Source organism: Bidens hawaiensis, unplaced genomic scaffold, assembly GCF_021521415.1.
Source record: "Bidens hawaiensis isolate Kalapana, Puna unplaced genomic scaffold, B.hawaiensis_p1.1 tig00037449_1, whole genome shotgun sequence".
Lineage (NCBI taxonomy): Eukaryota > Viridiplantae > Streptophyta > Magnoliopsida > Asterales > Asteraceae > Bidens > Bidens hawaiensis.
The window spans coordinates 64077-79176 of record NW_027496540.1 but is presented as its reverse complement, the minus strand read 5'-3'; the positions used below and the strand labels follow the sequence as shown (position 1 = coordinate 79176).

The 15100-nt window shown below is 40.1% G+C and overlaps 1 protein-coding gene and 1 pseudogene across 2 annotated transcripts; one reads left to right on the top strand and one right to left on the bottom strand.

Moving 5' to 3' along the window:
* The first annotated feature begins 6789 nt into the window (after positions 1-6789).
* Positions 6790-8037, top strand: LOC143589389 (uncharacterized; annotated as a pseudogene). The gene is made up of 2 exons (XR_013145278.1): positions 6790-7081; positions 7864-8037. The product of XR_013145278.1 is annotated as an uncharacterized LOC143589389 (transcript).
* A 518-nt stretch (positions 8038-8555) lies between these two features.
* Positions 8556-13064, bottom strand: LOC143589393 (uncharacterized). Its single transcript, XM_077070163.1, has 13 exons — positions 12976-13064; positions 11489-11624; positions 10625-10774; positions 10417-10550; positions 10114-10335; positions 9835-10016; positions 9652-9752; positions 9388-9564; positions 9266-9321; positions 9121-9178; positions 8933-9053; positions 8766-8870; positions 8556-8673 (listed from the first exon to the last, which is right to left on the bottom strand). Exons 1-13 carry the CDS (start codon positions 13062-13064, stop codon positions 8600-8602), a joined length of 1605 nt encoding a protein of 534 aa, XP_076926278.1. The 3' UTR covers positions 8556-8599.
* Between the last annotated feature and the right edge of the window lie 2036 nt (positions 13065-15100).

Here is a 15100-nt window from a genome sequence, read left to right as displayed (position 1 = left end):
ACGGCAAATGATGTGGCTCCAGATAAATTGCTTCATCGCCTCAGCTGTGATTTTTGCTAGTGGCTTGGCCTCAACCCATTTTGTGAAATAGTCTATCGCCACTACCAAAAATTTCACTCGCCCTTGCGCTTGCGGCAGGGGCCCTACAATATCAATGGCCCATTTGTGGAAAGGCCATGCGGAGGTGACTGGAATCAAGTTGTTCTTTGGACGCATGGTGTTTGGCGCGTAGCTCTGACATGCCTTGCATTTTTGGATTTCTTTTAGCGCATCCAAGTACATGCCTGGCCAATAGTAGCCTGAGCTCATCGCCTTGGCAACCACCATGCGCGGGCCAGCGTGAATTCCACAGATTCCTTCATGAATCTCCCTAATCACATAGGTTGCTTCTTCAGCATCCAGGCACTTCATGAGCGGTCCAAGATAAGAGCGCCGATATAATGTACCATCAAGTAATTCATAGTTCTGTGCCTTGTGTCTTATCTTTCTCGCCTGTGCGCGATCGTCCGGTAACTTCCCCTTCATCAGGAATTCTGTTATTGGAGTTATCCAGGATGAAGGGGTTGTATGAATTACAAGGACCGATTGCGTTTGCACTGACGGGCTGCTCATTACCTCCACCCTGACATCTTTGCCAAAGTGATCAAAATTAGTTGATGCCATTTTACTCAACGCGTCAGCGGACTTGTTTTCGCTGCGCGAGATGTGTATTATTCTGAAGAAGTCAAACTGCTCAACGAGCTTTTTTGCCTGCTCTAGATACAGAGGCATTGTGTTCTCCTTGGCGTCATATAGGCCGTTGACCTGAGCAGCTACCAAGTAAGAATCAACATGCGCCTCTAGTCTTTTAACCCCAAACTTGCGCGCGATGCGCAGACCAGCCAGCAGGGCTTCATACTCAGCCTCATTGTTGGTACTCTTGAAGTCCAACCTGATAGCATAAGTATATTCACGATTATCAGGGTCCATCAGTTTGAGGCCTGCGCCGGACCCTTCGCTGTTGGAGGCTCCATCAGTGAATAGCCTCCAAACATCTTCTTCATCATTTGCTCGCGGAGGATCTACCTCGCGCTGAGCTTCTTCAATCTTTCCGTCTGGGATTTCCGTGATGAAATCCGCCAAAACTTGACCCTTTATCGCTGGACGGGGCTTATAAGTGATCGTGTGTTCACCTAATTCCAGCGCCCACTTTGTCAGCCTTCCGGAGAGCGCGGGGCGTCGCAAAACTTGCTGGATGTTGTAACCAGTCAGAACTTCAATAGGATGACCATTGAAGTATCTATGGAGCTTGCGCGACGCGTGTGTTAGTGACAAAACTAACTTTTCCATTATGGAATAGCGCGTCTCAGGGTCTGTGAGCACCCGACTCACATAGTATATCGGCGTTTGTATCCCCTTGCGATCCACCAATAATACTGCGCCGCTCGCGCGGTCTCCAGCTGACAGGTACAATGTAAGGGTCTCGCCAGGAAGTGGAGCTGTGAGCGCTGGCAATTTAATGAGACATTCTTTTATCTCAGTGAAAGCTTGCTCAGCCTCAGGCGTCCACTTGAATTGGCTCTTCTTCAAACAGTTCCTCAAGGTGTTAACGAATGGAGTAGATTTGCTGGCGTGGTTCGCTAGGAACCTGTTGATTGACACCAATCTACCATTCAGCTTCTGAACCTCTTTCATGGTGGATGGTGAAGGCATGTCAAGGATGGCTTCCACCTTTTCAGGGTTCACCTTGAAACCATCCTTAGTGACCATTACACCAAGAAATTTCCCCTCTTCTGCGCCGAAAGTACATTTGCTCGGGTTGAGCTTCATGTTAACCTCCGTTAGGCGCTGAAGGGTTTCCTCGATGTCTTTGAGCATTTGTCTCTCCTCCCTGCTCTTGATCACCAAATCATCGACGTAGACTTCTAGATTTCTTCCGATTTGTTCACTGAAAACCGAATCCATAAGTCTCTGATAGGTTGCGCCCGCATTTTTTAAACCAAAGGGCATTTTTGTGTAACAAAAAACACCCTTGTCGGTTCTGAAGGCCGTCTTGTCTTCATCCTGTGGTGCCATTTGAATCTGGTGATAGCCTTTATAGGCATCCAGGAAACATTTGAGCTTGAATGGCGCCACGGAGTCCACCTTTGCGTCGATGTTTGGGAGGGGGTAACAATCTTTCGGACATGCTTTGTTGAGGTCCTTGAAGTCAATACACATTCTCCATGACCCGTTGCTTTTCTTTACCATCACAGGATTGGCTACCCATGTCTGGTATCGAATTGGGCGGATGATGTTTGCGCGCAACAGGTCCTCCACTTGCTCATTCATGGCCTTCGCCTTTTCATCCCCCATGATTCTCTTTTTCTGTGCAATTGGCTCCACCGACTTAAACGTGTTAAGAGAATGTTGCGCCAAGTCTCGCGGGACCCCCGTCATATCGGAGTGTTGCCACGCGAAAACCGACGTGTATTTTGTAAGCAACTTTTTCATTCTCAATCTCGTTTCGTCTGAAATGGTAGCGCCAATTGTGACCGTTTGCTCTGGGAATTTTGGGTTTAAAATCCACTTCTCTGGCGCATTGTCAGCCATTGTAAGTTTCATTCTCCCTTCCCGCGGCGTGCTTGTCACTGCGCACAAATGATCGCGGTAAACAAATGCTACGCCTGTTGGTGTAGGGATCCCCAATGCGCCGTGCGCTGGCGACGGTACAGCATTAAATTGGGCAATCGTTCCCCTACCCAGGATCATATTGTGGCATGACGTGGTGGGCAAGACCAAGAAGTTGACAACTTCGGCTCGCTTGTGCTCATCATCCCCCATAGTTAGTTCAAACTGAATCTGGCCTAGGGGATGTATGATTTCATTTGAGACACCACAGATCGGTGCGTTCACAATTTCGAGCCGCGCTTGGTCTGCCGGGTCTAACTTTCTGAAACACTGCTCATACATAATGTCAGATTCGCTTCCAGTGTCCACCAGGACCTTTGACACTTCGTAATGAGCAATGTGTGTGGTAATGACTAGAGGACTGCTTATTGAAGGGCCTCCCCTGATTCTTGGGAAGATGACTTGCTGCTCGCGCCAATCTCCGTGAATTTGCGCGCTTCTCTTTCTTGACGTCTGCCCTTGTCGTCCCCCCTCAGCCACACAGATTCTTTTGTACTTCTTGCTGGCAGAGGCTCCCTCCGGTTGCTCATCTTCTATTCTTTGGTTTTTTACCAAGTGAGCCAGCCTGCCCGACTTTACATCCTTCTCGATCGCATCCTTTAAATGATGGCATGCGTCGGTGTTGTGGCCCGGGGACCTGTGAAATTCACAATATTTGCCACTGTTTTGCGGTCCCTTGTAGTGTAGTTGTTTGGGAGGCTTGAATTGGACATTCTCAGTACTTAACACCTGTGAAGGTGTTTTAGTGAGGGGAGTCCATATTCTTGGCAGAGGTCTGCTGGGATCTCTGCCGCCCTCCCTCTTGTCACCCTCCCCGTGTTTACGAGCATCCTTTTGGGGCTGGGGTGAGCTTGGTTGCGCTTGTTTTTCCGCGGAAGAAAAACTTGTTGGCTGCAACCTGGACCATACAGAGTTCTGTTTGGCCCTCTTCTCTTTGCTGCGCGGTGATTCAGCCTGATGCGCTCTTTCTCTTGCCCTATCTTGGGCAATCTGTTTCTCATTTCTCGCGAAAACTCGCGATGCCTCCATTAACTTGGCCCACGTGGTGGGCATACCATCTTTGCTTACGAGAGCTCGTCGTAACTGATCACTGCGCGCGCCTTGTATAAAGGCCACGCGCAGGAGCTGCTCAGTTATGCCCCCGATTGCCAGGGACTCCTGATTGAAACGAGTGATGTAATCTTCAATCGTTTCATCATTCCTGCGTATGCAGTGCATGATGTCATCAGGATCGCGCGTGTGCCTGCGCTGCTGTACGAAGTGGGCTTGGAACTTTTCTAATAGTTCCTCGAACCCATCAATTTGCCCTGTCGGCAAGCTTTCGAACCATACCCGCGCAGCGCCCGTGAGGCAGCGAGCAAACATATGACACCATGTTGGCATCGTCCAGCTCTCTAGGTTTCCCGTGTTATAGAAACCCTGCAAAAAGTCATCTGGATCTGTTGTGCCATCATATTTGCCCAGACCACTTGGCATCTTGGTCTTGTGCTGGATGGGAGCCTGCGCGATGCGCGCAGTAAACTTTGAGTGTTTTACCAGGATGGCTGGTCTGTAGGGTGTGGTTACGTCAACTTGCCCTCTGACCGGTGGGCTGTATGGCATGTGCAGATCCAGATCTGCTCTGGCCCCAGGCGCCATGTTCACAGGCGCGCGGAGCTGCGAGCCTCCTGCATGAGTATCCCTTGTCTTCCTCATGCTATGCACTTCTTCATCACTGAACTCAGTGTGTGCAGTGTGAACAGAATGCCCTTCTTCCGGCGCGCGCGGCCTTTTTGTAGGCTGCTTATCAATCGCTTGCCTTTGTGTTTGGTCGGCTAGCTTCTTCTGTTTGATCATTTCAGTGTACTTTTCCATCAGACGCCGCTGCTCATTTATGAGCCATTCATTCGGATCGTTTGCTTCATCTTCTGGACCCATTGGTCCTTTCAGCTTCGCGCCGGCCATATTTTGTAACGTGTGATCGTCTGGAGGAGTTTCAGTCTGGCCGTGAGGGGTTGTGACGAAGGGACGGTTGCTGGTGGTACGCGTAGAATCACGCGGAACCCTCAGAACCTGCTGTCCGTCGTTAACACCCTCACGTTCAATATCCTCCAGAGCTTGATCAACGTTACGAACTCCAGAAACCATGGTGATTGATTTTTTTTTTTTTTCGTAGATCTGGATGAGATCTGATTGCCGTTTGTAACAGTGGATGGCGCCAATGAAGAAACGTGGATCTACTCACTGGTAGCAGATCTACTTTCCTCGGGTATGATTAAACTGTTTCACCGATGGTTCCTTTGAATCCGTGTTCTTCCACCTACAAAATGAACAGCGCCGTTACTTACCCCTCAGAAAGGGACAGAGGGGTCCTCTTTGGGGTAACCCTCCGGCGTGAGAATCAGTATCTTTGTGGAGAAGATAATAAAGTGTGAGTCAGTGAAATCTCAAGAGCATTGCTGAATCGCTGAATACTCTTGATTGTGTGACTGTGTGTTTTTCTGTAACTGACTGTGAGTGAATATAATTCAATATGATTGAATGTGATATCACTGCTTGTAACTGTCAATGATTGAGTGTGAATGAATGTGTCATCAAAGTGGAGTTGATGCTGTATTTATAGTGCTAGGGTTTCCACTGGCTGGGCTCAGCCTCGTTGGCCTCCTCCAATCGCACTGCGCCACGTGTCCTCTGGGACACCTGGCGCTTTCTCGTTGGTTGAAATCATGTGGTAGCACATGTGTCATGCTGAGTTGTCGACCTTTCATTTGGCAGCTGTCAACATCAGCATATTCTTACTCCTTAAAAAGATGCCTTCTAGAAGAGTGTCTGACGTGCACAATCAAGGTTGCCCTGATCCTGATTTGGATAAGGACGAGGTTGATTATGTGCACGTGTGATATGCGCCCATCCTGAGGATGCGCGAAGTCTTCTTTTTATTCTCACGCGCAGATATTTCATGCGCAGGTGTGATATGCACGAGCGTGTGATATGCGCCGCGCGCTGGTGCGCCACGCGCATATGTGACGCGCGAGCATATGTGATGTGCAAGAGCATGCGATATGCGCCGCGCGCATATGTGATGCGCGAGCATATGATGCCTGAGCATGTTTTGTATGCGCGATGCGCCTGGGTTTTGGCTTTGTGCCTTCATAATGTCTTTATCTTGTGGGTTGACCCGCCTTGCTTGGTGTTGAGGCGGGTACATACCTCTTCATTAACAATATAAAAGCAAGTGAACATATGACAAATATAAAATTTTGAGAGATAAGTTAGCATACGTAATTTTGTAAACAAGGGTTGTTTTGTACCAATTAACTTGTGGTAAAAGATAATAGTGGATAAAGAAAATCAGTAAGCAAAAAAATAGAAAACATAACTTGTAGGAATTGGGCTTAGCTTAACTGGTACTGAAAAAGAAGTGGAGATTTGAGTTAGAGACCGTAACGTTTCAAGTTCGAATACAATCCTAACCGGGTTTACTGCAGTGGGTTTTTTGTGGTTAGGGCCGTCCAAACCGCTCGACGCTTAAACTTGCTCGCCGCTCGCTCGTAATTTGCTCGGAAAATGCTCGCTCGTTTTTTCGCTCGATTGTAAACGAGCCACTCTGCTCGGTTCGGTTCGGTTCGGTTCGGCTCGAATATTTTTAATTTATTTTATATATAATTATATATGAACAAATATATAAATATGTAAACAAAACACTTAAAATATAAGTATACAATTTTTTAAAACCCTTTTAAATTTTTCCTATTCCATCAATTTTATAGTTTTATTAATTTGATTCAAGTTTTCAGAATACTAAAAGTTTGTTCACATGTTAAAATCTCATTTCAAACTTTTTTCTTCTAAAAATTTACAACATATTATGCGTTTGTCTAAAAACTACTACTTTGTTTACAAAATATATTATTTACAGCCTTCAAACTTATTACTTATTGAAAATTTTAAAGTGAAAAATAGATAAAAAAAATGCTCGAAATCGCTCGATGTTCGATCGAAAAATGCTCGGTTCGATTTCGGGTCGTTTCGTTTTTCGCTCGGTTCGGTTCGGTTATAAACAAGCCAAGCAACGAGCAAACCTTCGCTCGGTTTGGGTCGCTATTTGTGGTTAAGCCCATTTAAAAAGTAGTTTAGTTATCAAGGAGAGGAGAGTGAAAGATGGCGGCGTCAGTGACGATGATCGGAGCCGTACTGGGACTGGGCACCCAGATGTACTCCAACGCTCTTCGTAAACTCCCTTACATGCGCCGTTAGTCTTCAACACCCTAATTTAATTTTACTTTTCTTCTTCATCATTAATCAAATCAATTGCTGTTGCAGATCCATGTTTTAGGGATGGGATTAGGCGCAGTCTTCGCCAACCAGCTTGTCAAATGGGATGCCAAGCTTCAACAAGATCTCGATAACATGCTCGATAAAGCCAAAGCTGCTAACGAGCGCCGTTACTTTGGTATGTAAATTATCTTCATTTTCACCATATCAAGTTAACAGGCTATTTAGGTGATACTGTGATGATATTTCTAGTCTACTTGCTGAATCCTCATTTTTTATATAATTCAAATAATATAATCAATTTTAGATATATCCATAATATCATTTCAGCAATTTTATGGTAGAAGAGGTCACCACTCAAGGAATGTATTTAAATTGCTGTTACGGGATGCACTTGATAGGATAGTAGTGAAGTTTACATATCATAATCCGCGTAATCAGTTTTAGATATAAGTCAAGTCAAGTCAAGTCAAGAATAATTTGGAATCTGATGTCTCGTGTCGTCACTAAAAGTATCGGTTACCTTCTATATGGCAACTGCTACTTAAAACTAGTGTTTTGCTTTTTATAAGAATAATCAGTAGTTTCACTAATACAAGATAGATGGAAAAAGTTATATACTTTTAACGATCATGAGTCGTAAGCTCAATAGCCCACATAAAAAACGTTATGAAACTCTTTGATCGAGCTTCATTTTCTCCCAAGTATGTATGCAACTTGTACTGTTACAAGGATGATCCTCCCTATCAAAGTATTACATAATGTATATCATAATTTATAAATGAGAAAACAAACTACAGTTTACCAGTAACTTGCACTTTGTTTATTTCTTAAATGATTGGAAGGTTATCTTCTGTAATCAGAATTTGCTGCAACATTGGTGTATATGCCTGAAAACCTTTCGTCTTTTCATAAATAACAATATGTATACGCTTATTGATTTGAGTTGCTGAATTGCAGATGACGACGAATAGATTGGGGAATTACCTAACTGGCCTCGCATCAATGGAGTGGTCAGTGATATTTGTTTTTGTTTGTCTACCAAGCTTTTAATTTGAGTACATGAATAAAGGATGAATTTATACCTATGGAAATTCAATCACAGGGTAATCGAATTTCAGAGTGGTTTAATCATTCAGTCTGTCTGCTGACATTGCTTGAATGTTGGTGTTGTCTGTAATCTTCCATTTGTTGTCTCACTATCAGGTTTAATGCTGTTTCATTAAAGTGGTGGCACAATAAAAATAATCGCCGATGTGTTTTGTGTTTTACCAATTGTTTCCTGATTTTCAAAACCAAGCATGAAATCTTTCAAATCATTTTGATCAATTTTATATGACAATTACAAAGTCCACATAAGAAAGGAAGGAAAAAAAACTAACACAACATGATTAATCACTAACTACTTTGGTTTGGCTAAAGGCTGATCTCAATGCCAGTATGATGTAAAATTCAATTAAACCAATCAATCACAAAGGTCACACAGGATCTCCAGCGACGCCTTCTTTATGACCACATTTCCCCAAGGTTTCCTGCACGGCTGCACAGGGGCCAGGTTAGACGCCATAAAGAGAAGAAAACAAAGGTCAAAAGTTGAAGCTTCTCAATCGAACCAGCAAACCAATCAGTATCCCCCATGACATTAGATTGTAAAAACCATTTGTCAAAAACTGCTCCCTGTTGAAGTTTAGGGTCACTAAGCATCCACATAAAAAAGCCCTTCTCGAGACCCTAACCAAGCGCCTGGAAAACTACTTCTTCCCCCGTCTCCTGCAAATACATATCACAACATAAACCTGAAAGAAAAGAAACAAACACGAACATGAACCAGATTAAACGCTAACAAACGTATACGGAAGTACCTCTTGGCCAGCACACAACCGAGGGCACTGAATTCATGAACTTATCTTCGTATAGCATTTCACCCGACTTTAATCTCCATACCCGCAAATAGAAATCTTCTCCCCCTAATGATACACGCATTTATTACTACGAAAAAGTTGAAATGATAACAAAACCAAAAGGATACCTGACATGACAAATCTCTCAGATGGGTCCACACCCATCTGTATACGCGTATGGGAATTGGAATTTCCCTCATACATTTGCACAGCCCCTCTTTGAGTCATACGATGATCATAAAGCCGAACCTACAAAAGTCAACATTCTATATAGCAGCTTAAACAAATATTAAGTGAACAAATATGCAAAACATACCGTTCCATCCATGGAGCTGGCCAAGAAATACTGATCATAGAGTTTAAGTGCTACCAAACTGTAATTTGTAAACCAACAAATCGTCACATGATAAAAATAATAATACAAAAATAACGCCAATGAACTTTAATAGCTTTCCACTAACCATGAAACTGATGAAGGCATAAACATCGTTCGAGTGTGATGAACATTCCCCTGAACCTAAATGCATCAAATCACAATATTTTTTAGCTCAAAACCCTAAACCCTGAAGAAAATAAATATTACCTCAAACCATTTGTTCTCTCGTTTTTTATTTCTTCCACTTGAAGATTGGCCTGTTTTAAGGGACGGGATTGGGATTTGATGTTTAGAAAGATGTCTATCGCGCAAGTCTTCGGGTTTCTGGCGGGTATCAACCGTTAAAATAGCTCCATTTCTAAGTCCACAGAGAACAATATTTCCCTGTAAAACCAACAAATTGTTTTAAATTAAAAACAAACTTTCAAAATATTAAATGCATGTTTGTTAAAAGTTATATCGTGTTCTTACGGAACAATCGAACTGTAAAGACAAAACATCACTCTTGGAACGGAAAATCCACGATTTTCTTCCAGATTCCATATGCACCAAAGCGGCCCCACTATCCGTGCCTACAAAATCCAAATTAATATTTATGTAAAATCAGCAGGTGAAAGTAATACAACATAACAAAAAATATCAGTAAAAGCATACCGATTACAGTTTGGTTCCCGTTTAAACTGCAGTCAGCTGTCCAAATTGTGGACTTTGATATAGAAGAAATGCAGTGAATTTTTTGACCAAGAATGCGAATGCCATCAACATATTCCAATGGTTCGCTAAGGTCTACCGAGAAAACCGACCCACCAGTTGTTTCAATTCCCAGAGTAGTTGCTCTGTTGGTTTTTGGTTAAAGTCTATATATATATCAACATCATGATCAGTCAAAACAATAAAAACAAAATGCTTGAAGATGTAAATTGTAAAGGATACATAGCACGTGAAGCGGATGAGTCAGCATCCGTTGTTTGCAGGTGATAACTTCTTGGTATCTTTATACATGATACATATGAAGGCATTACAGTCATCGCATTCCAAAGAGGTTTTGGTGGGTTTAACGATGTTTGATTTTCTATGTTTAGATGCTGCACGACATCGGGCATGTGGTGGGCCCTAGCATTAGTATGTTCTCCAACACATCCAACTTCATAGGAACTGAAAATCGTAAGCAAAGCATAACCTAAGTCGACCATAAGCACTAAACGTTGACATCTCATAAGTAAATGATAACAATACCAAAATATTTTATTATTAAGACCGCCGGTTAATAATAACTCTGATTTAACAAGACCGTCTGGAGTCTGGATGCTGGCGTGCACATGTTCCAACGCAGCGTCCGCAGTCCTCTCGGTTCCCTTGTATTTCCAAATCTGTAGCATCAAAGATAATACTAAATCTAACAAAGAAACAAATAAAATTTCACTCATAGAAAAGGTTGACTTACTGTCGGTTTTGATGTTTGTATGTTTTGGTATTGTTCTTGAAAGTTCACCTTCTTTTTGTTAGAGATGATTGAATTGCCAGATAGCTCTCTCACATGAAGCATCTTAACAACTTTGGTTGCTATTTCGTGCTGTCCATCCTTTACCTGTTTCTGTTTGAAACTTTGAATGTTAAAACATAAAACTTTGAATGTCAACAGCCTCAAGCATGTATACACACAGAAAAAGAACAACTATAAATACATTAAAAGTAACGTTTATTTGTTTACACATTCATTCAAAATTTATTTATTTATTACCAAGGTTGCAAAAGTCGCTAGGCGGACCCTAGGCGATCGACTGGGGAGTTGGGTGTACTCGGAGTACTCGGGGAATACTCGGAGAGTACTCGGAAATGGTAAATATAAAGCAAAATAATTTTTGGAAATTATATATATACCAAATATCATAAGTTTACTAATATTTATAAGAAAATAAGTGGATATCAATATAAACAAGAGAAATACATTTTTAAATACTAAATTATTCTAAAATTTGATAATCATTAATTAAAAAAAATGATATTTTTTCTTTAATTTTATTATTTTAAGTCAAAATTTGCCATAGTTGACCCACTATATGTGATTCTGGCTGAGGTTTACCAACTTTGATGGATTCAAACTCGCCTCGGCGCCATACCTTGTAGCGAGTACTCGAGGAGTACTCGGCCTTGTAAACCTAATTTTACAACATTAATTATTACTAGCATTGACTTGAAATCCATCTGGTTTCATATTTTAAGATGTCTTGTTTAGACATCTTTGTTTACTTTTGAAATCCATCTGGTGGAAGCAGAAGCATAATAGCAATAATATTATTATTATTACCTTAGTGGATTTTGGGGGTGGTTTATGAGCACTGGTGGAAGCAGAGGAAGAGCCTGGAATCGGAGATTTAAGCGGGAAGTACCTGTTCTTGTCGGCATCATAATAAAACCCCGGAAGATCTATTGGCAATAAACACCTATATGAATAATAATAATAATAATAATAATAATAATAATAATAATAATAATAATAATACTATTCTTTACAATTGTTAATAAATAACTCTAAATTGAGCAAAGGATACTATACTTAAATTTGAAAGAGCAGACCTTGCGGCATCTTTTGAATTGCTGACGGCAAAAGGTAATTAATTGGCGCGCAGCGGTGGTGTGGCCGTAGCACCGATGGGATTGGATTCATTACAGAACCGCGGCGGTGGTGGTGTTATATGGAACAGCCCACGTCAAAAAGAAAAACGAACCTCTCGCGGTTTGTAAACGAGCCAAGCAACAAGCAAAGGTCTACTCGGTTCAGTTCGGTTCGGCTCGAATATTTTTAATTTGTTTTATATATAATTATATATAAACAAATATATAAATATATATACAATACACATAAAATACTAGTATACAAATTTTTAAACCTTTTTAAAATTTTTCTATTCCGTTAATTTTATAGTTTTATTAGTTCGATTCAAGTTTTTAGAATACTAAAAATTTGTTTACATGTTCCTTATACCTCACTTCAAACTTTTTTCTTCTAAAAATTTACAACCTATTATACGTTTGTCTAAAAACTATTAATTTGTTTACAAAATATATTATTTACAGTCTTCAAACTTGTTTCGTATTGAAAATTTTAAAGAGAAAAATAAATAAAAAAACGCTCGAAATCGCTCGATGTTCGATCGAAAAATGCTCGGTACGATTTTGGCTCATTTCGTTTTTCGCTCGGTTCGAATTTCAGCTGTTCGGTTCGGTTGTAAACGAGCCAAGCAACGAGCAAGCCTTCGCTCGGTTCGGCTCGGCTCGTGAACTGCCTTAATGTTATGTTATATGGAGAAGATATTCTTTTTTAATAAGTAACTAGTATTATTACCCGCGTTGAGTTTTGCATTCCGTTTTTGAAAAAACAGAAAGTTCAACATGTAACAAAGGGAATGACCTTATGCTTTGTTTTAATAGGAAAATCAGGCATAACACCTTCATAATATCCTAAATTAACATAAACTAATTATCATCATTCTACTCTGTGTGTCATGAATTGTGATCCTATACATAGATAATTTAGTTCTCTAATCAATGATGAAATCGTAAACAGGGCTTTGAAATATAAGAAATCATGTCTACAATAGCAGTCGAAGAGAAAATTTGTTTTGGTTTTTTTGAGTTGAATGGTTAATTTAACCGTGACTAGTGTATACGTAACTTAGAAGCCCCAAACAACATACATGAAATCTAAACCCAAATTGTTGAGAGACGTAGAAGTCAGTTAACACCTCGAAAGAACAAATAAGAAACCCCAAACAACATACATGAAATCTAAACCCAAATTGTTGAGAGACGTAGAAGTCAGTTAACACCTCAAAAGAACAAAGAAGAAGCCCCAAACAATGCAAACAATCGGTATCAGGCATTGTAGAAGAAAAACAAGTTTGAAGGCGGTGGAAATGGGTGACTAATGAATAAAAAAAACATGCTAGGGAGTTGCGAATCTGGTGTTGGTTGTCGCTGGCAAACCGCCGAATGATGCGGCCTTGTTGGTTGATACGAAACGACTGGCCAGCGTCGTTTGCTTATGGCGTGTAAACCAAAGGAATAAAACAGAAGTAAAAAAATAATAGAAGTTGCTAACCATCACTAAAGCATACAGTACAAACAGACAAAAGACGTATGCAATGAACAATGACTAATATGTAAAAAAAAATTGAAGGGACCAATATATAGAAAACAAATTGAAGTTTTCACTATTCATTTGAAAAACTAACTCCTTTGTACACATGTATAAAAGTTATTGGTTAGTGTTTATAAATAGTAATTTTTATGAGATAACTAGCATTTGCTTTTTGGGAAGGGATCTTTTGAGAACCATGTTGAGTTTTAAGAACTTAAGAACTCATGTCACACCCCGACCAAAGGCGGCGGAACATGCCGATGTGTAACGATTGTCCATAAGCACATGACACTAATTAAAGTGACAGTATTTAATAAACTCATTTCACTTCACAACATCGAAAATGTCACATAACAATTATCCATAAAATAACCATAAACAAGATATCACAAAATATGGCAAATTTGATATTGTTCATTTTTACTAATATCCTAAGGTCTTTGATGTCGTTTTCTTCACAATCATAAATCAACCAAGATGCAAACCTGCAACATTTCATAAAATAAAGTTTGTCAACACAAAGGTTGGTGAGCAATTTATAAGTTTAATCATATTAGTATATAATAAAGATAGCCACAAAACTTGCATACGAAACGATAAATAAAAGTGGTAATTTGGATAAATAGATATCGCTAAACACATTAGCGACACCTAGCTATAAGGGGATGCCAAATAGTCTAGGATTTTATAGTTATCGTTAATTGCATTACGTTAACGACACCTTGCTATAAGGGGATGCCAAATAGTCTAGGATTTTATAGTTCCACCAACCAAAAGCGATAAACACATAGGCATATAAGCATAGAACACTAAATCGAGCAATTATTTAGGTAAAGTATACAACTACGTTTGTGGTTTAAGATTCAAATATAAAGCATTTTGTTGAATAAGTATGAAACGTCACCCCCAAAATAAAAGATGGAAAATGGGGTATGAAGTACTCACCTTCAAGTAGTAAACTTGAAAGATGATAATTTGGAGATTTGTTGGAACGACGAGTTTAACGCACAATGCCTAAAAAGAAAAGAAGTCTTGAATTTATAAAGGTTGTCTTGAAGGTCTTTAAACAAAATAAATGTTGAGAAATGTAAATAATTAAAGTTCAATGTTTAAAATGTAACTATTTAAGAATTTATAATAATAACTCTTTAAAAACGTAAGTTTGCTCGAAACCGGGTTAAAGTATCTAACCTTAATATTTACTCAACCTATGTTAAGTAATAAGGTGGGTAAGATGCAAGAATGCAAATCCCTTTGGAATAAAGATACTAAAACGGATTTTTTTTATCGAGTGTTTGGGTTGTCGGTTCGGGTCTTGATAATTGGTCAAACCCAAAGTCAACTTTCCAAAATATTGAATGTTAAGAGATAACTCAATAAAATTTAATAAGACTTAACCAAGTATGTAGTTACATTGTTTAAGAACTAACAACGCACGTTAAGCGAGTGTTCGGTTTTGTCGGTCCAAACTTTGTTATGAGATCAAGTTGGATCCAACATTTCCAAGTACTTAAGAAAATATTTAAAAATCAATTTGTAACTATTTTTAAATAAATATACAAGTCTTGATGGCTAAAAAAAACACACTTGTGTGTCTTAAGCGAGTAAGAATCGGTTTGGTTCGGTTTCCATCTCACAACAAGTTCATAGATGGTTTCCACATGTCCAGACACTAAAGAACTTGTATAAAAATGTACAAATAAAAAAAAAATACTTTAAGTTTTACAACCAAAAGTTAACAATAAAGTCTTTAAACAAAAGTTCGGTTTTCGGTTTGGA

Coding starts and splice junctions, on each gene's coding strand:
- LOC143589393 (XM_077070163.1), bottom strand. CDS start 13,064: ATGCCTGATACCGATTGTTTGCATTGTTTGGGGCTTCTTCTTTGTTCT. Junction 10,017..10,113: donor TCATCCGCTTCACGTGCTAT/GTATCCTTTACA, acceptor AAAAACCAACAG/AGCAACTACTCTGGGAATTG. Junction 9,322..9,387: donor GAGAGAACAAATGGTTTGAG/GTAATATTTATT, acceptor TGATGCATTTAG/GTTCAGGGGAATGTTCATCA.